General features: G+C 47.7%; 1 protein-coding gene across 2 annotated transcripts in view; it reads right to left on the bottom strand.

Moving 5' to 3' along the window:
* VAT1L (vesicle amine transport 1 like) overlaps positions 1-23,520 on the bottom strand; it is a 169,047-nt gene extending 145,527 nt beyond the window's left edge. Inside the window, exon 1 of one of the 2 annotated variants that reach the window (XM_061386820.1) lies at positions 23,131-23,520. In XM_061386820.1, coding sequence (XP_061242804.1) covers positions 23,131-23,363 — 233 coding nt within the window. In that variant the 5' untranslated portion in view covers positions 23,364-23,520. The remainder of the gene's footprint in view (positions 1-23,130) is intronic. The other variant, XM_061386821.1, reaches the window with a different exon arrangement.
* Between the last annotated feature and the right edge of the window lie 615 nt (positions 23,521-24,135).

Raw genomic sequence — 24,135 nt, 5'->3', positions numbered from 1 at the left:
GAGGAGTTCTTATTAAAACAGATGGCCGGGTCCCACTCCTGCACTGTTGACTAAGCTGGTCTAGGGCGAGGGTCAAGAAAGCTGTGGTACATATACACAATGGAGTATTACTCAGCCATTAAAAAGAATACATTTGAAGCAGTTCTAATGAGGTGGATGAAACTGGAGCCTATTATACAGAGTGAAGTAAGCCAGAAAGAAAAACATCAATACAGTATACTAATGCATATATATGGAATTTAGAAAGATGGTAACAATAACCCTGTGTATGAGACAGCAAAAGAGACACTGATGTATAGAACAGTCTTATGGACTCTGTGGGAGAGGGAGAGGGTGGGAAGATATGGGAGAATGGCATTGAAACATGTAAAATATCATGTATGAAACCTGTTGCCAGTCCAGGTTCAATGCATGATACTGGATGCTTGGGGCTAGTGCACTGGGACAACCCAGAGGGATGGTATGGGGAGGGAGGAGGGAGGAGGGTTCAGGATGGGGAACACATGTATACCTGTGGCGGATTCATTTTGATATTTGGCAAAACTAATACAATTTTGTAAAGTTTAAAAAAAAATTAAAAAAAAATAAAGAAAAAAAAAAAAAGAATCTGCATTTCTAACAAGCTTCCAGCTGCTGCTGCCGCCGCTGCTCTAAAAAACACACTTAGAGAGCTGCTGCTGTACCATTTCTTTTAAAGCTATCTCAAGTTGTCTTTGGGATGAGACAAGGTAAAAATTAATAGATGATGATTAAGTAGATAAGAAAATGAAAAGCTCTCTCATAGTCCTCTAAGGCAGCTGAATTTTTTGATCCTAGTCCAAAGAATTATATTACTCTTGTTAAATGTGGTCTTATTAGATTAGGTTCATCATTCTGATTTGTCTGGCTCTTTCCTGGATCCTAATTCTTTCATCCAAAAAATTGGCTCTTCCTTTTGGATATGTAGCCTCTGAGAATGCAGATATCAAGCCATTGACTTTTCTGTCCAAATTGCTGATAAAAATTTTGGACTGGCTGTCACATTCCTGGTTACTAAGGGTATTTGTGAAGACCACAACGAGATGTCATGGAGGAAATTCAAGATATAGAACCAGTGGACATGTTTTAAGTTTCTTCAATTCATGAACTCTATGATTCTCTGAAACATCTCCAAGATACTGGTATGACCAAAAAGTCCTTCCAGGTTTTTCCAGAGCAAACTTCTTGGCCAACCCAATACTTTGAATTCATGTTTAACAAGATCTGTGTAAGTTAGTGAGCCCCACTCTTCGTGAGCCAAGGCAGTCAACCCCCCTCCCCATTCCCAGCAGAAGTTGCTGACCACGTGGGCGCAGTCTGAGCAAGTTTCAGGTACAGTAATTTTCTGGATGCATGTCATGACCATCAAAGCTCCCCCCTCCCGTGCACAAACACACACAAATCCCCCTTCCCCGGCCCACAAATCCCCAAATATGCACACTCTGGTCCTAGCTCTGAGAGTGTTTTACCCAGGCACACATTCTCATGTGTGATCAGCACTGAGAAAAATTGCTCTAAGTAGCCTCAAATCAGCTGTTCCCACAAGAAGACTTTTTAAGAAGAGATAGGTCCTTTCTGTGATGGGTTCTCATGTAGGGCTTTGTGATGGTTTGAGGGGCCCAATAAACTAGCAGATCTCTAGAAACCCTCATTTTAATTCCTCAGATGATAGGGATGGAGAGAAAAGGAATTATTTGTGGCTAAGTCTTGTAATAGATAACATTTATGGGGTGCATACTATGTATCAGACATGGTGTTAAACGTCTGTAAGTGTGATACTTAATTTTTACAGCAACCATAACAAGGCTGAGAGATACACATTGCCCACATTTTACAGAGATCAATACAGAGGCACATTAAGGTTTATAAAGCCAAGAGGTGAAGGCAAGTGATGTCTCCAGAGGCTACTGCCCTTTGCTTTCCTTTCAAGAGACCATCACTCAATGTTTCCAGTTACAGAGAGGGGACTTCTCAACTCACATGTCACACTGAGCACTTACTATGTCCTGAGCAGATACTTAGTACTGGATGTCTAAGAACCGGGGGCTCAGTTTCTCATGGGGAAACAGAATCGTGAAAGCTGATCACAACACAGTGGGATGAGTGGTTCGATAGAAGTGTAGCCAGAGAGCTCACCTGGCCACCAGGAGACGGACTCACAGACAAGATAACCGTGGAGTCAGAACAAGGACCCTCAACAAGGTTTTCTCAAAGAACTCTTAGCTTTGGTGACACCCTCTGTGAAAGTGATGGCTTCCCTGATAGCTCAGTTGGTAAAGAATCCGACTGCAATGCAGGAGACCCTGGTTCAATTCCTGGGTCGGGAAGATCCTCTAGAGAAGGGATAGGCTACCCACTCCAGTATTCTGGCCTGGAGAATTCCATGGTCTGTATAGAGTCAAACATGGGATCACAAAGAGTCAGACACGAATGAGCAATTTCCATAAGAAAGTGAAAGTGAAAGTCGCTCAGTCATGACTCTTTGTGACCCCAAGGACTATATAGTCCATGGAATTCTCCTGCATTGCAGGTGGATTCTTTACCGACTGAGCTACCAGGGAAGTTCTATAGTCAGAGCTAAACGTAAACCCTTAGCTATTGCTTTCTGGCTTCTCCACAAGGGGGTTGCTTAATCTCCCTGAATCTTAGTTCTTTCATCTCAAACATGCGTCGGTAGCAGCCTCGCACTGTCGGGGTTGGTGTGGATTGCACGTGACAGGACCTTGTGAAGCGGGGTGCCTTGCACACCACAGTGCTCAGTGATCGTGAGCTGCTGTCGTTGTCATCAGCACACAGAGAAGGCGTCATGGGTCAGGCTCCCTGGGAAGCAGACTCCGAGACTCAGCTTTGCATGCAGGAGGGTCGATAGGAGGCACCCCGGAGAACAACACCTACCCAGGGGTGAGGGAAGCTGGACTGAGTGGATGGAGAGGTTGAAACACTGACGTGGTAGTAAAAAAAGGGCACGATTTATCCGTGGAAAGCTCTAGAGCTAGGATGGGACCTCAAGTCATGATGAATCCAGGCAAGGGGGCTGGACCTTTTTACCTCATGTCAACTGCTCATTGGATGAGAGCTGTCCCCGGGAGGAGCTCTGATCTCAGGCAAGGGTAGTTCCTTCTGCTGAGGGCAACTCCTCAGCAGGGACCTAGCTGCGAGCCCCCAGCAGCCAGCACTCGCTGTAGCTGGGGGAAGGCGCTCTTCAGTCCTAAAAGGGGGTCCTGGGTGGTATACCCCAGCATCCACCATGAGAGGGGTGTTATGGCCTTCCTTTGCAGGGCTTTATTCCTCTGCTGGCCCAGAGCAGTGGTCACTGATGGTGAGAATTTACAGAGGTGTCCTTTGCATGGTGGTTTCTGAGAAGGAAAGGTGTAGGGTTCTTACAACCAATGCTGGGAAGGAAGAAGAGGATGGTATCTTCAAACTGGGATCTGAGGATGAGAGGCAAAGAGGGAAGGGAAAGGGAGGACTTGAAGAGATCAAAGTGTCAAGGACACGACAAACTAAGAAAAAAAGAGAAGGGGAAAGGCAGACGAACTATCAAAACACACGCAGGAGTTGATCTTAAATGTTCTCACTATAGAAAAGAAACGGTGACTTTCTGATAGCATGGAGGCGACTAATGGGTTGGTGGTAATCATTTTGCAATTCACAACTGTATCAAATCAACACTTTAAACTTACACAATATTATGCATCAGTCATCTCTCAGTGACACTGGGGCAAAGGGAAAACAGTCTTTCACAGGGCTTACTAGATTATTTTCAGCTATGAAAACCATACACGCAGGGTTAGTGAACTGCTTGGGGAAATCCATGAAAAATAGTAGCTCGGGGCTTTCTCTGTGTCTAGAAGGCGGGGATCACTGGATACTGGTAGAGACCCAGACACCAGAGGGAACACGGTCAGATGCCACGCGGGGAGTCTAGAATTCCCTCTGCTTGGTGAACTCACTGCCCAGCATTGCAGCCTGGCCCAGAGGCTCCCAATGTGTGGCTCTGTGCTGAGCCACAGCAGCCCGGAAGCTGTGCCCTTGCCTTTTTTTTTTTTTTTTTTTTTTTAACATTTTTAATTTTTATTTATTTGGTGGTTACCTCAAACTGCTTTGCCCTTTGTTCAGCTCTCCTCTGGCTGCTGCGATATTCCTCAAAGCACTGAATTCTGAACCCAAGGGGGTGGGGCCAAAGAAACACAGGTTTGAGTCATTCCCTCATTTCCCCGGAACTCAAGATTTTGGTTTTGTTTCTTAATCACAGCTGATAGCTTAAAAACATCTAGGACCATAATCATTGATCTCAGAAAATCTTGCTCCCAATTCTTCTTCATCATCTTTTTTTAGCCCTATTTTTTTGGCTTTGTTTAAGCAAAATGGGTGTCTGAGGAGGCCTTACACATATCTGGGAAAAGAAGAGAAGTGAAAAGCAAAGGAGAAAAGGAAAGATATACCCATTTGAATGCAGAGTTCCAAAGAATAGCAAGGAGAGATAAGAAAGCCTTCCTCAGTGATCACTGCAAAGAAATAGAAGAAAACAATAGAATGGGAAAGATTTGAGAGATCTCTTCAAGAAAATTAGAGATACCAAGGGAACATTTCATGCAAAGATGGGCTCAATAAAGGACAGAAATGGTAGGGACCTAACAGAAGCAGAAGATATTAAGAAGAGATGGCAAGAATACACAGAACTGTACAAAAAAAGATCTTCATGACCCAGATAATCATGATGTTGTGATCACTCACCTAGAGCCAGACATCCTGGAATGTGAAGTCAAGTGGGCCTTAGAAAGCATCACTACGGACAAAGCTAGTGGCGGTGATGGAATTCCAGTTGAGCTATTTCAAATCCTAAAAGATGATGCTGTGAAAGTGCTGCACTCAATATGCCAGCAAATTTGGAAAACTCAGCAGTGGCCACAGGACTGGAAAAGGTCAGTTTTCATTCCAATCCCAAAGAAAGGCAATGCCAAAGAATGCTCAAACTACCGCACAATTGCACTCATTTCACACGCTAGTAAAGTAATGCTCAAAATTCTCCAAGCCAGTCTTCAGCAATACATGAACTGTGAACTTCCAGATGTTCAAGCTGGTTTTAGAAAAGGCAGAGGAACCAGAGATCAAATTGCCAACATCCGCTGGAGCATCGAAAAAGCAAGAGTTCCAGAAAAACATCTATTTCTGCTCTACTGACTATGTCAAGGCCTTTGACTGTGTGGATCACAAGAAACTGTGGAAAATTCTGAAAGAGATGGGAATATCAGACCACCTGACCTGCCTCTTGAGAAACCTGTATGCAGGTCAGGAAGCAACAGTTAGAACTGGACATGGAACAACAGACTGGTTCCAAATAGGAAAAGGAGTATGTCAAGGCTGTATATTGTCACCCTGCTTATTTAACTTCTATGCAGAGTACATCATGAGAAACGCTGGGCTGGAGGAAGCATAAGCTGGAATCAAGATTGCTGGGAGAAATATCAATAACCTCAGATATGCAGATGACACCACCCTTATGGCAGATAGTGAAGAAGAACTAAAGAGCCTCTTGATAAAAGTGAAAGAGGAGAGTGAAAAAGTTGGCTTAAAGCTCAACATTCAGAAAACAAAGATCATCGCATCCAGTCCCTTCCCTTCATGGGAAATAGATGGGGAAACACTGGCTGACTTTATTTTTCTGGGCTCCAAGATCACTGCAGATGGTGATTACAGCCATGAAATTAAAAGATGCTTACTCCTTGGAAGGAAAGTTATGACCAACCTATACAGCATATTTAAAAGCAGAGACATTACTTTGCCAACAAAGGTCCATCTACTCAAGGCTATGGTTTTTCCAGTGGCCATGTATGGATGTAAGAGTTGGACTGTGAAGAAAGCTGAGTGCAGAAGAATTGATGCTTTTGAACTGTGGTGTTGGAGAAGACTCTTAAGAATCTCTTGGACTGTAAGAGATCCAACCAGTCCATCCTAAAGGAGATCAGTCCTGGGTGTTCATTGGAAGGACTGATGTTGAAGCTGAAACTCCAATACTTTGACCACCCGATGGGAAGAGGTGACTCATTTGAAAAGACCCTGATGCTGGGGAAAGATTGAGGGCAGGAGGAGAAGGGGATGATAGAGGATGAGATGGCTGGATGGCATTACCAACTCTACAGACATAGGTTTGGGTGGACTCTGGGAGTTGTTGATGGACAGGGAGGCCTGGCATGCTGTGGTTCATGGACTCGCAAAGAGTCAGACACGACTGAGCGACTGAACTGAACTAAAGCACCCATTTTATTATGTCAAGACTATGAAAAGAGATCGATACAAATCTGCTATGAAAGGAAAAACTCGTGTCTAAAGCAAAGAAAACTTTCATGCACATCTCAAATGGTACCTTTTACTGGAGAACAGACAGAATTATCCTGGGTGGACCTCAGGAGAGAGAAACCACCTGAGCTCCATCTGAGGTTGGAAAGAGTGTGTTAGGACAGATGCAGATAACAATCTAGTGGTTACCAGTGGGGAGAGAAGGGAGAATGGCAAGGAAGGGGTAGAGAATGAAGAGGTAAAAACTGCCTTGTGTAAACAAACGGGCTCCCCAGTTGGTGCTAGTGGTGAAGAACCCGTCTTCCAATGAAGGAAACATAAGAGACACGAGTTCGATCCCTGGGTTAGGAAGGTTCCCTGGAGGAGGGCATGGCAGCCCACTCCAATACTCTTGCCTGGAGAATCGCTATGGATTGAAGAGCCTGTCAGGCTATGGTCCATAGGGTCGCAAAGAGTTGGGAACGACTGAAGCAACTTAGCACACACAGCACATAAAATAAATGAGCTACAAGTACATATTGTCCAACACATGGAATGCAGCCAACAGTTCACAGTAACTATACATGAAGTATACTTTTAAAACTGTGAATCACTATGCTATGTACCTGGAACTTACATAATATTGTACATCAACTATACCTAAATAAAAAAGGAATACAAAAATAAAAAATTATAGAAAAGAGGGAGTAACCTCCAAACAAATAGTTTTCTTCTGCTAAGATCTTCGTCAGTTAGCATGCAGACTACTCTTCAAATCCTTCAACCAAGAATAAACAACTAAAATATGACATTTGAATTGACTAAATGATTTCAAGTGATATGTAAGCAAAAGAGACAGAAGGGAAATTTTCAACTAAAAAAATATTCAATTCCACCATATTTTCTAAACAGACTGTCATCTTTGCTGCTAAAACTTAGCATGGGATAGTGTTAAGAGTCCAAATTCTAAAATGAACTTCCTGGCTTAAAAATCTGACTCCTCTACTTAACAACGCAACAAAACCCACAGAACCAGAAAACTTTTCAGTTACGGCTCCACCATTTTCCTTCTGTCCGCATAGAAAATAAATATAAAGATTTTTTTTTAAAGTGTGTTATGGATGCTCAGGCTACCTTCTTCCCACCCCTGGCCATGGCTCCTGACAGCAGTCTCCTCCATGTCTGGGTCCTTGTATTCCTGCCTGTCTTGTTTAACCATTATTTTTAGATTTGAGGCCTGAAGTTCTCAGACACATCTGATGTGTTTTGTCATCAACCACTTATTAAGTGAACGATGCTGTTTTTGCCCAGCCCAGACGCCTGTATCTCTAACACAGGGACTGATGGTGCGCTGACAGAGCTTGAGCTGAGGTTGCACGGGTCTGTTGTTCCTCAGAGATAGGAAACATGTCCCCATCACAGGTCCACATTAGTATTCCAAACACATGTCGGTTTAATATTTCAAACACAGAACAAAATGGCCAAGGAGATACACGGAGAATCTAAATATGAACAGCCATTCTCAGCAGAAACCGAAAAGTGCAGCATGAATGTGTCCAGGAAAAATTCTCCCTGATGCTGAGACGGACCCCTTGATTTCTGGACCTGGAGGAATTTATTTACTCTCAGCCTATCCTGGGAACACAGCAGGTGTTTATTCCCAACGAGATTCCCAGAAAGGTTAAGATCTCTGCGGTCCAGGTTAGATGTTGATGGAGTCACTGACTTCAAACAGGTGCCTGGCTGTGATGGGTTGTGCAGAGCATTCAAACGCATTTAATTTAAATTCAACAGACCTTTCACGACTTGGGGCTTGGCTCGGGACTAATGTGACAGCAGTGACAATGGGACCTCTGCTTCCCAAGAGCTCGGAGACCAACAAGATAAGTGCCTTCACAGCATGACAGTTGCCCTGCAGGCCGTGGGTCACAGCTGGCACAGGCCGGGCAGTTATAACCCACCACGCAGCAGTCGTGCAGGTCCCACAGCAAAGCGTCACTCAGGCGTGGCGGCACCCTCTGCTCCCGTTCTCCCGAGCTCTCCAGCGTCATCCTACCGCAGAAGGGAGACGGTATCACCGGACAGTGCAGACTGCTTCTTGCCTGACCTCTCACTGCAGCCCCGGAGGCGAGGAGGGCTCCCCCAGAGAAACACTCCATTTTTGCCACAACGTGACGGTTATCTCCTGTCATTGATGCTGATAAAAGCTTTGCTCCATAAAACAGTTATGTCAGTAGGGAAACAAGTAGGCTAAGACTAGAACAACTCAGTCCAATAGAACGTTCTGCAATGGCAAAAATATTCTGTGTGTGTTCTGTTCAACGTGGCAGCCGCTAGCCATGTGTGATTACCGAATGCTTGAGATGTGGACAGTGTGGGTGAGGCACTGGATTTTTCATTTTAATTAGTATTTAAATTTAGTTAACCTTTATTAGAGACATGCAAATCAAAGCTATCATGCCTGTCAGAGTGGCCACCATTAAAAAGTAGCAAGCACTGGAGAGGGTATTGAGCACGGGAACCCTCTTATGCTGTTTCTTGGAATGTTAATTGGTGCAGCCCCTATGGAAAATAGTCTGGAAGTTCCTTAAAAATCTAAAAATAGAACTACCATATGACCCAGCAATCCTACTGCTGGGCATATAAATGGAAAAGATGAAAACTCTAATTTAAGAAGATGCATGTACCATAGTATTCACTGAGTTTCACGATAGCAAAGCTTGGGAAGCAACATGGACAAAGAGGATGTGGTGCACATATACAACGGATGCCACTCAGCCACAGGGAAGAACGAAACAGTGGCATCTGCAGCAGCACGTGGGCTTAGAGATTATCAACCAAGCGAAGTAAGTCAGAGAAAGACCAATACTGTATGAGATCACTGATATGTGGACTCTCAGATATGACACCAACAGTCTTACTAACAAAACAGAAGTAGACTCACAGACACAGAAAACAAGCTGGTGGGTACCAAAGGGGGAGGGGGTGAGGGAGGGACAGGTCGGGAGTTTGGAATTAGCAGATACAAACTACTGTTTACGAAATAGATAAGAGACACGATCCTACTCTAGAGCAAAGGGAACTGTATTCAAATCCTGTGATAAACCAAAACGGAAGGATTTCTCTGGTAGTTCAGGAGCTAAGAATCCGCCTGCCAATGCAGGGAACGTGGGTTCGATCCCAGGTCCGGGAAGATTCCACGTGCTCCAGGGCAGCTAGGCCTGTGTGCCACAACTCCTGAGCCTGTGCTCTGGAGCCAGGGAACTGCAGCTACTGAGCCCACGTGCAGCAACTCCCAAAGCCCGTGGACCTAGAACCCATGCTCCACAGCAAGAGAAGCCTCTGCGGTGAGAAGCCGGAGCTCCACAAGCAGAGAGGAGCCCCCCTCGCTGCAACTAGAGAAAGTCTGCATGCAGCAATGAAGACCCAGTGCAACCAAAAATAAAATATACTAAAGCCATAATGGGAAAAATATGAAAAAGAATATATATATATATATATATATATATATATATATATGCAAAACTGAATTGTGTTGCTGTATATCAGAAACTAATAACATTGTAAATCAACTAAACTTCAGTAAAAAATTTAATTGGTTAAGAAGGAGACAGTAGCAACATCACTACCCTGCTGTCTTCCCGGTGGACTATGCACAACTCGAAGGGGGAGTCGCCCTTAAAATCCATCTTTCGATGTTCACTGCTTAGCCCAGGGCACATTCTAGCCTTGCCAACAAGGATTCCTCCACTGAAGGTGTTAAGTAGGAAAATACTGAGGCGTGATTCAAGCTCTTTCCTTCCTCCTGCTAAAGGGAGTTACTGGTTGGCAGCCTTGTCAGTAGTCAGGGTAAAACTGAGAAGATCAAAGACCTGCTTGATTGATATGCTTTGGGAAGAGCAAATATTTATCCTGGAAGATAAAAGAAGAGATGTGAAAGGTGAGCAAAGATAGATGCAAAAGACAAGAGAGAGCGAGGGCAGGGTTTGAGAGTCTGGGAGAGTCTGAAGAGCACGGGGAGAAGAGTTTGGAGGGAGAGGAGGCATTGGCGGGGGCGGTGGGGGATGTCTAAATGGGAAGAGAAATTTTCGAGATGTTTCCTCTGCAGCACGAATAGTTCCAGCTTTGGCATTTTCTAAAGGACTCGATAGAATTTGACAGTGCTTCTCAATTATATTGAAAAATTGGGTTTCTATTCAAGAGTGAATCATCCCAGCTAAATCTGGGCTACAAAAGGGAAAACAGAACAGGCATAGGAATGAAAAACGTTAAAAGAGCAAAAGGAAGAGTGTCCTGTAAGCGCCATAGGCTGAGGGCAGAGACGGTGACTCCAAGCCGGTGAGAGGGTGCAAATTTGCCTCTCCTATTTATTTCCTAGGAAGGAGCAGTCCCAGGGCTCGGACCGTCTCCTCTGTGATCAGAGAGAACGGTTCTCCAGGATCTGAAAGCAGATAAACCTGAACAGAATGTTTTGGGAAGAGGGGGCATGTTTTTAGCTGTATTACACATCCCGGCTTCTGGCTGCAGAAACACTGAGTCACAGCTTATTACAAGGTCCCCAGTCGGAACAATTTTAGTCAGTTTAGCTGGAGGATAAAGAGAATCCAATTACGAAATCGTTGAGACCAGTCATAGGAACGGTGGATTTAATAGCTCCCCATTAGCTGATTGACCTAGGGATAGCATAGATAAATGAAAAGCAATTCTTTCTGATCTTAGGGATTTTTTTTTAAAGTCTGTTACTTGATGGATAGTCTGTTTTAAGAAGGAGATGTGTCTGCATCGGGAGGGTGGGGAGAGGGCTTTGCAGTTTGCAAGCTTCATCAGAGCTTACTGTAGAATTTAGACTGAGCCACTGGGGTTGTCCCACTACGTATCTATTTGCATGAAGAGCAGATAAGCCTGGGAAAGAAGAGAAACACTCATGCTAAGGGAAATGCGAGTTGGAGAAGAGGAGCCTAGATGAAGAAGCCTATGGTAATGCAAACGGGAAGCTTGACTCTGAATGTGGGCTTTGGTACAACTCAGCCCTTCAACTTCAAGGGCTCGTGACGAGTGGGTATAAAGTGAGTGAAGAAAACCCTGGCTCAAATCCCAGCTCTTTGTCTCAAGAGTTTCGTCATCTTTAGCAAGTTCTTTATTTCTCTGATCCTTTCCCTTCATCAGAAAATGTTGGGTATCATGCTAAGTGCACGTGTGCATGCGAAGTCGCTTGGGTTGTGTCAGACTCTGCGACCCCATGGACTGCAGCCCACCAGGCTCCTCCCTCCAGAAGAGGTGTAGTTTACTTCTCTGGACCTTTGACACATAACCCTTTTTTTCTTCCCTTTCTTCAGTGAATGTGGCTTTGATCTGTTTGCACGGGTGCTCAGTCACTTCAGTTGTGTCTGACTTTTTGCAACCCTATGGACTGTAGCCCGCCAGGCTTCTCTCTCCATGGGATTCTCCAGGCAAGAATACTGGAGTGGGTTGCCATGCTCTCTTCCAGGGGATCTTCCTGACCTGGGGATTGAACTGACATCTCTTGCATCTCCTGCATTGGCAGGCGGGTTCTTTACCACTAGCACCACCTGGGAAATTTCTATAAAACCCTTAACGTGGTGCTGTGAGAAATCACTCAGTAAGGGTCATTGTGATAATAACAATGATAAATAATGAATGACAAGAGTGTCACTATTATTAGCTCCAAACAGCAGAAACATTGATAAGGAGGCTGGCACATGCTGCTTTAGAACCTGTATTGGGTAGAAAGGGGGCCGCATTCTCAGCAGAAGGCCAGGCTCCACCTCAGCAGAAAGCCAGGCTCCACCCGGGATGGAGAAGAAACGGGAAACACACTGGGTGGCTTCAGTGTACTGGGAGGAGCAGAGCAGAGCAACGGGAGATGGTTACAATCGAGGGGAACCAGAACTGTGTTCTGAGAGTCCAGGCCACAGCAGCTAAGATACCCTCCCAACTATGTGGGAGGCATTGAAGGTGGGGGTCCTGATACCTACTAAGGAAGGTCAGAACAGAGTCAAGGACATACCACTTGTTCTAAAAGGTTATTTTCTCCCCAATAGTTTGAAATATTTATTCATTTATTTTCCAGTTGTACTGAGCTGTATTTGACACACTGTATTAATTTAAGGTATACAGCATAATGATTTGATGTGTGCGTATCTTACACAAGAATTGTCACGTCACTGTTTACTTTAGGGAAACACCAGCCAGGCTGGTGGAGCCTCGGGTCCCCAGGTGTGCGAGCATGGCAGGAACACTTGAGTTACTGCTCTTGGAGTAAACCTCGCCAGAAGCAGCACACTGGGCTCTTGGAGAGAGCGCTGGCTGCAGCCCCCAGTGGAGCTGGCTGACAGTGAGGAAGAAACCACAGAGCGTCTTGAGAAGTTAGAGACCCACATCTCCCCGCCTCGGCGGAGTGGTTATGAGAGGGCTCAAGAAGCGACCTTCTGGCTTCAAGAGAACAAACTGTGTCAGGGAGAAGCAAAACTCCCCCAAACACAGCTCCTTTGGCATTCTTTCAAATCCCCGTTCAAAGACCTGCATGCTGGAGGGAGGTAGACTCAGAGAAAGCTAAGATGACGGAGGAGAGCGCAAAGGAACACGGGCTCGGACGGGCCACTGTTTGTATTAGGAAAGTCACATTTACAAGTGGCACAGCCACTGCTGCCGAAATGTACACCCAACCCTCTGGGTAACGTATTCACTCACTCCCCCAAACACTGATTGTGTGCCTACTTTACAGAAGCGCCAGGCATGGTGTTCACCAGTTAGCAGAGAATAGAGAACGCTTCTGGAACGTCCAAGACAACCAGAGATTCAAAAGATGATGGGCCTCAAAGTTGAAAACAGTATATATGTTATTTAATATGATTCAATGACTCGGTGCTGAGGGACATCAAGTCCCAAGAGAGGGCATGGAGCTAGCTGCCTTCCCCAGTGCCCCCTCTGATTCTTCACTTTTTTCTGGACAAAGAAGCATCTCCCATCCACCATGATGGCTACCATTTTGATCAGTCCAGTGTGTTTTTTACCTACCTGCGTCATCTGATAACTGCCCTCCATTCCATTTACAGCATCTACCCCACATTCACCACACACACACACACACACACACACACACACACACACACGTGCTTCATGAGTTCCTGGCTGGGCTGTTGATCTCAGTGCTCCCTTCTTTTAGGTCAGAACAGGAGGGCGTGAGACACCAATGTGGCCAATCATTACGCCTTACTCCCTCGGGCCAGACAGAGAGAGACCCAAGGGCTGGTTTGTGATTTATGAGGGGTCAATTGGATCCCTTCCCTGACGTATGAAAACTGGGAGAAGAAAGTTCTGTTTGCATCGGGGCTTGCTAAACTCTCAGGAGGCAGCTGGGGTGAAAGGTCTCCATCTTTCCAGGTCTCGGGAAGGCAGCTGATCGCACCCACGAGGAGAGAGAAGACAAGAGAGGGAAGGGGAAGGGAAGGGGAGCGCCTAGGAGTCCAGGGACTAGTTCACCAAGGTGAACTTCCTTCAGCATGGCTGAAAGGAAGGACAGAGAGGTGGGAGCAGAAGTGGGCTGGTCTTCCTCCTGAAGGTCCCTGAGCTTGGCCCAGCCCCTGCAGCGCAGTCGGAGCACCATCCCACTCACACTCTTGTTCCCTCGGGAACACATCTGGATGTTCGTGTTTATGTCATGCCATAGTGGCACAGCCTGTCCAGGCTACTGTGTTTTGTTGTTGTTTTGTTTTTTTTTTTTAATCTGATGGCATTTGGTCTCAGATGCGGTGGGATCTCCTAGTTATGGCATGTCATCTCAAGTTACCTTGCGATCTAGTTCCCTGACCAGTGATCAAACCCAGGCTGCCTGCGTTGGAAGCTCAGAGTCTTGGCCACCTAGACCTTCAGGGAAGTCCCTCAGCTACTTTTGATTTTAGGGTCTTATACCCTTTAGGGGAGACACGTAGAGTCTGAATAGGGACTCCATTCAGAAAACTTTATGACTTAAGGAGGGACTTTCTAATGTCCTATTTTTTTTTTCATCTCCTTACCACCATTAATATATATTAAACATATACTATACGACAAGGACTCCATTCATTCAACAGATATGAAATGTGCCAACATCATTGCCAAATACTTTAGACACGATCTAAAATTACCCCATAAGGACTATAATTATACCCATATTACAGCTTAGCAAACTGAGGTTTCAAAAGAGGAAGTCATTTTCCCAAGGTGACAGAGGTTGCTAAAAACGATCCACTTCAAGGACTTGACCACGTCTGTTTCACCCCAAACATTAACCCTTTTATAACCCCAATGCATCCTGCCTCCCAGCCAGTTTGGATGTCTAGTCAGTGCCAGCCCCCAAAATGAATCATTATCAGTCTTTTCGCAGAAGAGAATTATCCTACAAGGGACTCTGGAGGAGGGGAGCAGTCAGCATTAAGAGGACTCGGTGCTTTAATTTGCAGAGGAAGCAGTGGCTCACTTGTTTCTCCCCCTGGACAGTGCTGGGGAAGGGGCTAAGGCTGAGGGGCCAAGGAGCTGGAGAACAGAATTCCCCTGCAGGCTCTCATCTAGAAAAACATCACGTTCAAAGATGAAACAGCTCCTTTCACTGGAGCATCTATTTTGTCTCTTGGGCCTTCAAACATTAAACATTAAATTTACTCATTTTAATACCGTGGCTGCAACTGATGTTCTGTGTGAGATCACATACAGAGGAATCAGACTAATTTGAGATTACATGCCTGCTGCCCTTTCCTAGGAAGAGCCTCTTCTTGTTTCTAATTAAACTTTTTCTTCTATGACAAATGCCAGGATGCCAAGAAAGACCTGTATGAAGAATAAGAAGTGGCAGGAACTTGGGGTCACGAGGGCATTCTTCCCCATGCCTGGGTGAGCTTTGCTGTTGGCATGAATGTCAGTGATCTGCCCAAATGTCATGGGATTTTGGTTCCGCTAGATGGGTGTAAACCAGACTCCAGAGGTTGAGCCATTTTGCACATCCAGCTATCAGAGAAATCTGTGCTGTCACCCATGGATGGGTGTGCAGAGAGTTGGTGTCAGGGTAGCATACATTCATCCTAGTCCATTCCCAACCCTGGGCATAAGACTCAAAAGCCAGCACCCTACTCCAGCTGTGCACGTTGTTGGATGGGAGGTGATCAGGACAGGGCACTGGAGGATGGGGGTCGAGTCCAGTAATAGAGGAAGGGAAATAACTGACTCACTATGTCTGAGGAGCAGTGAGGACGGTCAGAGACCCTCAGCCGGTCTTCACGGTAACACCAAAGAGAGGGTGTTATTCGTACCAAGGGGAGGCTATGGGCAAGGTGTCTCTTGGGCATCACCATCACCCAGCCACCATGAGGCAGGATTAGAGTCTGAACTCAGTTCTGTTGTAGGTCCTTACTCTTCCCATTTCATCTCTGAGTCCCTTTTTCGTTACCTAGAAATTAAGGATGACAGCCTCATGGGTGAGGGTCGGATGGGAAATGACAAGGATGATAGGCTTTGTTGCTGCAAAGATGCTGCCAGTGGAGGGGAGGGTGAACTTGAGTCCTCACTCCCGTTGCCCACCGTGAGCCCCCTGCCTTTGGCTTCCATCTAATGAAGATCAGGCTGCTGTGTATGGGAACCTGCTCTATGTCAGACGTCCGATGAGATGTTCTGTGCCTCCTCTACCTATGAAGTAGAAGAAACTCTGATCCTGGGCTTCCTTTCTCCCTCAAAGTGCTGGGGAGACGGGAAGTCCATTCCATTACTGGATCAGAGCAGATACTGTCACCATCACCAGCCCTCCTCGGGGAGGACACAGTTAACGGAAAAATGCAAATTCAGATGGACAAGAAAGACCCCTGATGCAGCGCCTCCACCTTCTCATCCCCAAATGGGGCTCAGTGTGACTCTGGAGAGTCACCCTTTCCCGTCAAATCCTGATGACCCCATCCAACACAGAGCACTTTATTCCAGTCTCTGTGCCAGAGTGGCTCCCAGCTCAGGTACTGGGACCCTCCAAACAATTTCTCAGTTCTACAAACACCTGCATTGCTTAACCTCATACAGTCCATTTATTTATTTCAATAAACACAGAGAAGAGCATTGTTGTTGTTCAGTCACTCAGTCGTGTCTGATTCTTTATGACCCCATTTACTACAGCACGCCAGGATTCCCTGTCCTCCACTATCTCCCAGAGCTTGCTCAAACTCATTCCATTCAGTGGGTGATGCCATCCAACTGTCTCATCCTCTGTCACCATCCCCCCTCTCCTGCCTTCAATCTTTCCCAGCACCAGGGTCTTTTGCAGTGAGTTGGCTCTTTGCAACTTGACCTCATACACCCCACTTATTTATTCGAACAGACACAGGGAAGAGCATATTGGCCATGTTTCACTGGCTTAACCTTTCATGCTGTCTTGTTTGGGATACCCTGAGCTCAAGTTGCTGGTGTAGCCATAGACCAGTGGAGGAAATGCGGCAGAGGAAGGAACTTAAATGTCTTGAGTGGTGATCATGTTTAATCAGCATGGGTATTCTGGGTCAACCGTAGTAATGTGATTCTAAGTGGATCCCAAAAGCATTCCAGACCCCAGAAATGGTGAGGAAGTGGATGTGGCCCAGAACCACAATGGCTGCTTTGGGAGGCAAGATGACAGCATGCAACTTAAAATATATATTTATTTTTAACTATTTTTGGCCCACTGGGTCTTTGTGGCTGCGCACGGGCTTTCTCTTGTCGTGGCTCCCAGCTGTTCACTGCAGCGGCTTCTCTGGTTGCAGAGCACAGGCTCTAGAATACAGGTTGCCTACTGCGGTGCATAGGCTTAGTTGCTCCGCCGTATGTAGGATCTTCCCGGAGCAGAGATTGCACTGGTGTTCCCTGCATTGCAACATGGAGTCTCAACCGCTGGACCACCAGGGAAGCCCCATCATGCAGTTCTGAGGGTGACCAGCTATGCTTCAAGTCAGTCCAGTGCATCCCATGGTTCTTTCTCTGTATTTCCAATTCCAGTCTTTGTGTCTGTCTGCCTCTCTGAGTCCCTGGGTCTTTAACTGTCTCTGTCTGTTCTCTCTTTCTACTCTGTGTTTGTCATTGTGTCCCTCAGATCATAGAGTCCAGAACAAGGCAGACTTAGATTTTTATGTTGCTTGTCCACCTAAAAATTTGCAATCTTAACACATCTCTGAATGCCAGTTCCCCCATCTTTAAAATGGAGACTGTAACACTGATGTTGTTGATGCTTTTGAGTGGCCATAAGGATAAAATGAAGCAAAATATATAGCAGGCAACTCAGTGGCTGCCTCATCACCAGCAGCCAATGGCTGGGCTCCCAGCCCATCTGCAGTGCACCTGACCTTCATGATGTATCAGGATCCCACCAATCTCCTAGCTTTCCTCTAGCGTGGCCCGCCCTCGGCCCATTTTCAGATCAGCCAATGGAGCCATGACTGGCTGCAACTATTTTTCATCCGATTGGTCTCATTCCAGCAGCTTCATGTGGCCTCTTGCTGTAAATCAGTCTGGGAAAATAAACGTCCCCAGTCCATTAGAGCCTTTCCACCACAAGCCAAACAGACAGGCTTGTTAATGGCCACTTAAGTAAGTTCCTGCAGCACAGTCTGGAGACCCTCAGCCTCAAATCCTCCCAGCTCCTGTCCAAGAGAAGCGCCATTGTGGCAAGACCCCTGGCAGCAAAGGTGTAGACAGGACCCTGAGCAATTGCCGGGACTGGGGGAGGAGAGACCACAAACCCCGGTTTGTCTAGAACAGTCCCAGTTTGTCCCTGCTGTCCCAGAGCAGTTATCAACAGTGTCCCTTTCACTCTCCAGAGTGCTGGTATGATAGCCTGTAAGGGGAACCTGTGGAAACCAAGAAAGCAGTTTGAACAACACCATCTAGCATTTGTTGGCCTCTTGCTCTGTGTCAGGCATCACCACAAAGGTCCTGATGCGCCGTGTCGCATTGAAACCCCCTTACAACACTCTACACTTGTTGTTCAGTTAAGTCGCGTCTGACTCTTTGCAACCCCGTGGACTGCGGCACGCCAGGCTCCCTTGTCCTTCACTATCTCCCAAGTTAGTTCAAATTCATGTTCATCGACTCAGTGATGCTATCTGTCTCATCCTTTGCCACCCTCCTCTCCTTTTGCCTTCAGTCTTTCCCAGGGTCAGGGTTTTTGCCAATGAGTCAGCTCTTCACATCAGGTGGCCGAAGTACTGGAGCTTCAGTACCAGTCTTTCCAATGAAGTCCTTCAGGGTTGATCTTGAGGAATGACTGGCTTGGCTCTGAAGGGCGGTGCTATTATTCTTTCCATTCTATAGACCGGGAAGCCCATGGTTAGAGCAGTAAGCGACGGGGTCAAGGTCAGCCAGTATAGAGACACTGTTCGCGCCTCACCCAGATCTCTGTCACCAGGCAACACACCCGTCCCCCAGCTGGCTGTCGGAGCTCAGAGCAGCCCTGTTCCTCCTTCCATGAGTTACAGAGGCTCCACACCCCCACTCAGGAATCAGCCCAGAGCCCATCACCGACCGATGACAGGGCAGGGAGCCCAGAAGGCTCCCGCCACTGCTACAAGGTCAGATTGAGTCTGTGGTGCAACTTGTGCTCTAGAACTCCTGGAGGGATCCAGCTGAGATCAACCTTTGCTTCACTCCTTCCCCTGTCCTATCCTGCTCCCCTTCTCCTGAAAGGACACCCCCTCCCCCAACCATCAACCTCTTCAAACAGCATTCCTGTCTCAGGCTGTGCCTCCAGGGGACCAGTCCTAGGACAGCCAGGTAGCAGGGGGTAAGCCAGGCTCACGTCTAGGAAGGTCTCACTCTTCATCTCTAAGTAGACGTGATGCAACATTTGCCTGTATTATGACATACATGATTAAAATGATGGCCCCCAAGTCATCAGGTTGCCAGCAGGTCTATTATACAGGCATCAGTGTGACAACAATCACAATTACTGTTTGCTGTTGTTGTTCAGTGGCTGAGTCGTGTCGGACTCTTTGCAGCCCCACGGACTGCAGCACGCCAGGCTTCCCTGTCCTTCACTATCTCCCGGAGTACGCTCAAACTCATGTCCATTGAGTCAGTGATGATATCTAACCATCTCATCCTCTGTCGCCCCCTTTCTCCCCTTGCCCTCAATACTTCCCAGCATCAGGATCTTTACCGATGAGTTGGCTCAGTGCATCAAGTGGCCAAAGGATTGGAGCTTCAGCTTTAGCATCAGTCCTTCCAATGAATATTCAGGGTTGATTTCCTTTAGGATTGACTGGTTTGATCTCCTGGGTGTCAAGGGACTCTCATGAGTCTTCTCCAACACCACAGTTCTTGCTGCTAACCTTGAGCCCATCTCTTTCTTGCATCCGAACCTCTGAACACTATAGTGTTCATCTTATTAACTCCATTTTGCAGTCGAGGCAGGAAAAGCTTAGAGAAGTTAAGAGAGATGCTCACCACGGTTACACAGATCTATCTTTCTCCAAAGGCCACACGCTTTTTCCACTTGGCCAGTTAAATCACTTGCTGTGCAAATTGTTCACTGAATGGCTGATGAAATGGGCTCCCTATAAACAATGAGGTTCTGGTAACAATTCAGATAGAAGACTGGGCTACCCTTCCCACCCTGTACAGCCCACAGTGGTTCTTTCTGAGCCATGTTTAACCATCAAGCCTTCACTTTAGGGAGAAAGCTGGATTACTCTTGGGACAGCCAGAGAACGTTTCCTTAAGCCAGACATAAACAGATTAAAAGGGTTTCCCAGGTGGCACATAAAGAACCTGCCTGCCAATGCAGGAGACATAAGAGATGTGGGTTCCATCCCTGGGTCAGGAAGGTCCCCTGGAGGAGGGCGTGGCAACCCACTCCAGTACTCTTGCCTGGAGAATCCCATGGAGAGAGAAGCCTGGCGGGCTACAGTGCATGGGGTTGCAGAGAGTCAGACACGACTGAAGTGACTGAGCACCCGTGCAAACAGATCAAAGCCACATTCACTGAAGAAAGGGGAGAAAACAAGGTTATGTGTCAAAGGTCCAGAGAAGTAAACTACACCTCTTCTGGCTTTTCAACAGAGGGAGACAAAATAAGAGGAAAAGAGCAGAGCTTTAAGGAGAAATAAACTAGGATTCAAATCCTAGCTTCATTACCTGTGTGGTGTTTTTAGCAAATTACTCAACATCTCCAAGTCTCAGTTTGATTTACCATAATACCTACTGTGTTAGACCACAGATGAGAGTGGGGAAATGAGATGAAATATGTATGTCCCCCTGCCTTCTCTCTTCCATTTCCACAAAATTTATATGGTAATCAACTTGGACCCTCATTTCAGGTCTGAATGATACTAGTTCAGATGGACTATGCCTTATTTTCCAGCAAAAAGCAGATCCTATTTGATGATAGAAGGTTTCCATTAAAAATAGAGAACCGAGAGAGAACGGATAAGAGGGGAACCTTCATCCAAGAGGCCATCAGCTGATTCATAAAGCTACAAAATGAGTCAGCCTGGCTCCCAAGGCTAATCTTACAATCAATGGGCATCTCCGGCCAGCCAATCCTAGCCCAGTGGAGAAAGAAGGGCCCAGCGGGCAATCCTCACAAACCTATTCCAATCCCTCCCTGCAAAACTGATTAACTCTGCTTCCAGCTTGGGTGAAATGAAAATCAACCTGGGCCCTTTGCAGTACTGTTTTCCCTCCCTCGTCAGCATCATCTCCCACCCCTCCTGGCTTGTTGGCTTTCTAAACAACTGGGGCAGGGGGATCTGCAGTGATTCTACTCAGCGTGTGTGTGTCTCTCTCTCTGTGTCTGTGTATGTGCGTGTGTCTGTATGTGTGTGCGGCTCCAAAACAGCAGGCTTCTGTGTCTGGCTTTGAAAATCAATCTCCCAGCCTTCATCCTGACATTTATTATTTCCAAACCCTTCAGGTCCTCTTGGCATTTATGCAGGAAGCAAAAGGCTGGAGAACCCAGGTCTATTTGTCCTGCAGATGATGATCTTTTAACAAAAAAGTAGCTTCAACATTTTTACTCTCTGTATATACACTCTGACAAAGAGTCCTAGAACCCAGTCCTCAATTTGAATAAGGGTCATAAATCACACACACACACACACACACGTAATATTTTTGATTGGTGGTTGAGGAAGGAGAATTAATCAATAGACAGGTTTAATTTTACTAGGTAGATATACTTCCACCAGACATGACTCAACAATCTCCCTCCAGGCACCTTTCCCCCATCCTTCCATCCAACAATAACTGAGTCATTCAGCAAGATACACTGGGTGCCAAGCTTTGTGCTGGGCATTGGGAATTTATCAGTGAGCATGTATCAGAGGCACGCTCTGCCTTCTGGATCAGCCAGCTTGGTTCAGCAAGAGTTAACAAGATAGAACTGTATAGGGTCCCCTAGTTAGCCAAAGCCGCCTCTGCCACCCTGAATTCCCCTGGGAGAGGCCCCTGTGTTTAGAGTCAAATGCGCCCAGCCCCCTGTGTGAGAAGTGAGCCAGAGACCAGTGCCTGCCTCTCTCCAGCCACCTTCCAGTCTGAAGAATGAAACCCGCACCTGCCCTCAAAGTGGCAAAGCAGAGGGGAAGCTCCTCTGCACTCTTCCTGCCTCTAGACTGTTCCCAGATGCTGAGTTTGGGGGGCTAACCAGTGAGCTGGCTGCTGCTTTTAGGGAGCTGGGTCTGTTGGGGGCTTTAAAGAACGGTGATGGGAAGGGATGGGCCCATCTCAGGGTGCTAACAGTAAGTTCCCCAGGAAAGCTTTCCACGCTGCAGCATACGACTCCCAGCGCTGGTCCACTGAGCCCTCCGGGGTGAGCCCTCTCCCTGAAACTCCAGGGAAATGACTATACAGTGATAGCACAAGCGATGTTTAAACACTCCAGGAGGAATCCCGGCCCGGTGAGGGTCTGACGTTCCCTGGGGCGGGGTGGGGACAGGAAGGGTACTAAGGAGATGGAAGCAGGAGTTAGAAGATTCAGCTGTTTTGTTTGTTTGTGCTTTTCCTCTTCAGAGAAACACAGAAGACGCTGGGGGGCAAGAGGGGGATTAAGTAGCAGTGCCGGCCTTCTCTCTCACCAGGCTTAAATGCTGGGTACCTAAAATGCTTCCTTCCCAGTTCCTTTCCCAGTATGAGACCACAAGGAGGGAGTGTACAGCGGTGAGGAAGAAGGACGCATTTCCCCAGCCCGGCTTTCCGACCCCAGCCCCAAAGGGAAAACTGCCTAGAGGTTGAAAAAGATGCCATTATCAAATCCTGGCCATGCTGCTTAGTGGCAGCCGGCTGATCTTGGGCAAACCACTCTCTGAGCCCCGGCTGCCGCACCTGTGACAAGGGGACAACGATGATGCCTAACTCTCTGGGTCCCGGGAACTATTAAATAAGATCGCACACGTAAAACTCTTTTAAGAACCGATGGCAGGTACGCAGTGAGCCGACGGTTACGATTTTCTAACCATGTTACCATCAAACCTTCCTCTCCTGGCCCCTGAGCTGTCCTACTCCACGGAGAGCTCCCGTGGCGCGATCATCCAGACCCTGAGCGCTGGGCGCCACCGGCCACCCTTCCCCTCCCCGGAGCTCACCATCTCCTCCGGTCACCCCCAGATCTGGCCTGGGGAGAGCGAGGGCTTGCCTGCCAGCCTCCTTCCCAGCATCGGCGGGCCAAGGGGCGGCGGGGGAGGCTCGGAGAGCCGGTGAGGGCGCGCGGGGGGCCGCCCAGGGAGGCTCTTCCCCTCGGGCAGCGTGCCCGCCGAGGCTCTGCCAGCCGCTCCCCCGGAGCTCTGAGCGCGCAAAGAGAGAAAGAGAAAGAAAGCAAGAAAGGCGCGGATACTGGACCAGGCTTTGACGCGGATCTTGAGCTCGCCGTCCTGCGGCTCCGGCATGGCCTTCCTGGTGACCCGCAGCTTGTTGAGCCCCCCGAAGCCGGCCAGCACCACGGCGCGCATCTCCTGGGCGTCCCCGAGGCGGTGAGAGCCGCCGCCGCCGCCGCCCTCGGCCGGCTCCTTGCCTGCCTCCTTTTCGATCATCTGCTCCGTCTCCTCCGCCTTCTCCACGCCTTCCTTGGCCATGGCGCGCGGGGGCGCGGGGCGCACGGGCTGCGGCTGCTGCGGCGCTGGGGGGCTCGGAGACCCTCGCTCGCGGGTTCCTCCTGTTGAATGCGGGATGCTCGGCGGCGCAATGGCTGCAGCCTCTGCGAGCAGCGCCGCGGTCCACGGACTCCGCCGTAATCCTCCCAAGAGCCGCGCGCCCTGCCTCACTGCCCTCCTCTCTGTCCTGCCCGAGCAAAGCCTCAGCTCCCGCTTCTCAGCCAGTTTCACACCAAGCTCTTGATCGTAGAACCCAGAGCCCAGATCGCCAAAAAAAAAAAAAAAACTCGTGAATAAAACACACAGAGAGAGGACGCCTTGTCCTCCGCCGTGGACGCAATACTTCATTATATACGGCGCGGGCTGGGCGCCTTGAAATGGACAGAGATGAATGTCTGGGCCTGGAGGACGCCTCCCCTCCCCAAGGTGGCCTCCTCTCCCACCGACGTGCGGGGGCCGGGGGACTGACGGGAAACGCGCTGTTTCCCAAACCACCGGTCCGGGTTAGAAGGACGGAGAGGTTCGGGAAACTGGAAACTGGAAATCCCACTGGCTGCCCTGAGGAGTCCAGATCCAGGTCTTTGCATTTGGGACCTCCAGCGATGCCCCTTACCCGGGATCGCGAGGAGCATCTCACGATGGCTAACTCTCACCACCTGACCCGTTTGGGGCCGTTGAAGAGGCTCCAAAATAGAGTTCAGTACCAGAAAGGGGTTCTGTTCTTGATCTGACTCAACAGAAGATCAGATCACTG

This window comes from Bos javanicus, chromosome 18 (genome assembly GCF_032452875.1).
Source record: "Bos javanicus breed banteng chromosome 18, ARS-OSU_banteng_1.0, whole genome shotgun sequence".
In the NCBI taxonomy this organism is placed as follows: Eukaryota; Metazoa; Chordata; class Mammalia; order Artiodactyla; family Bovidae; genus Bos; species Bos javanicus.
Note: the sequence above shows the minus strand (reverse complement) of the source record. Positions and strands in the feature narration are given on the sequence as shown.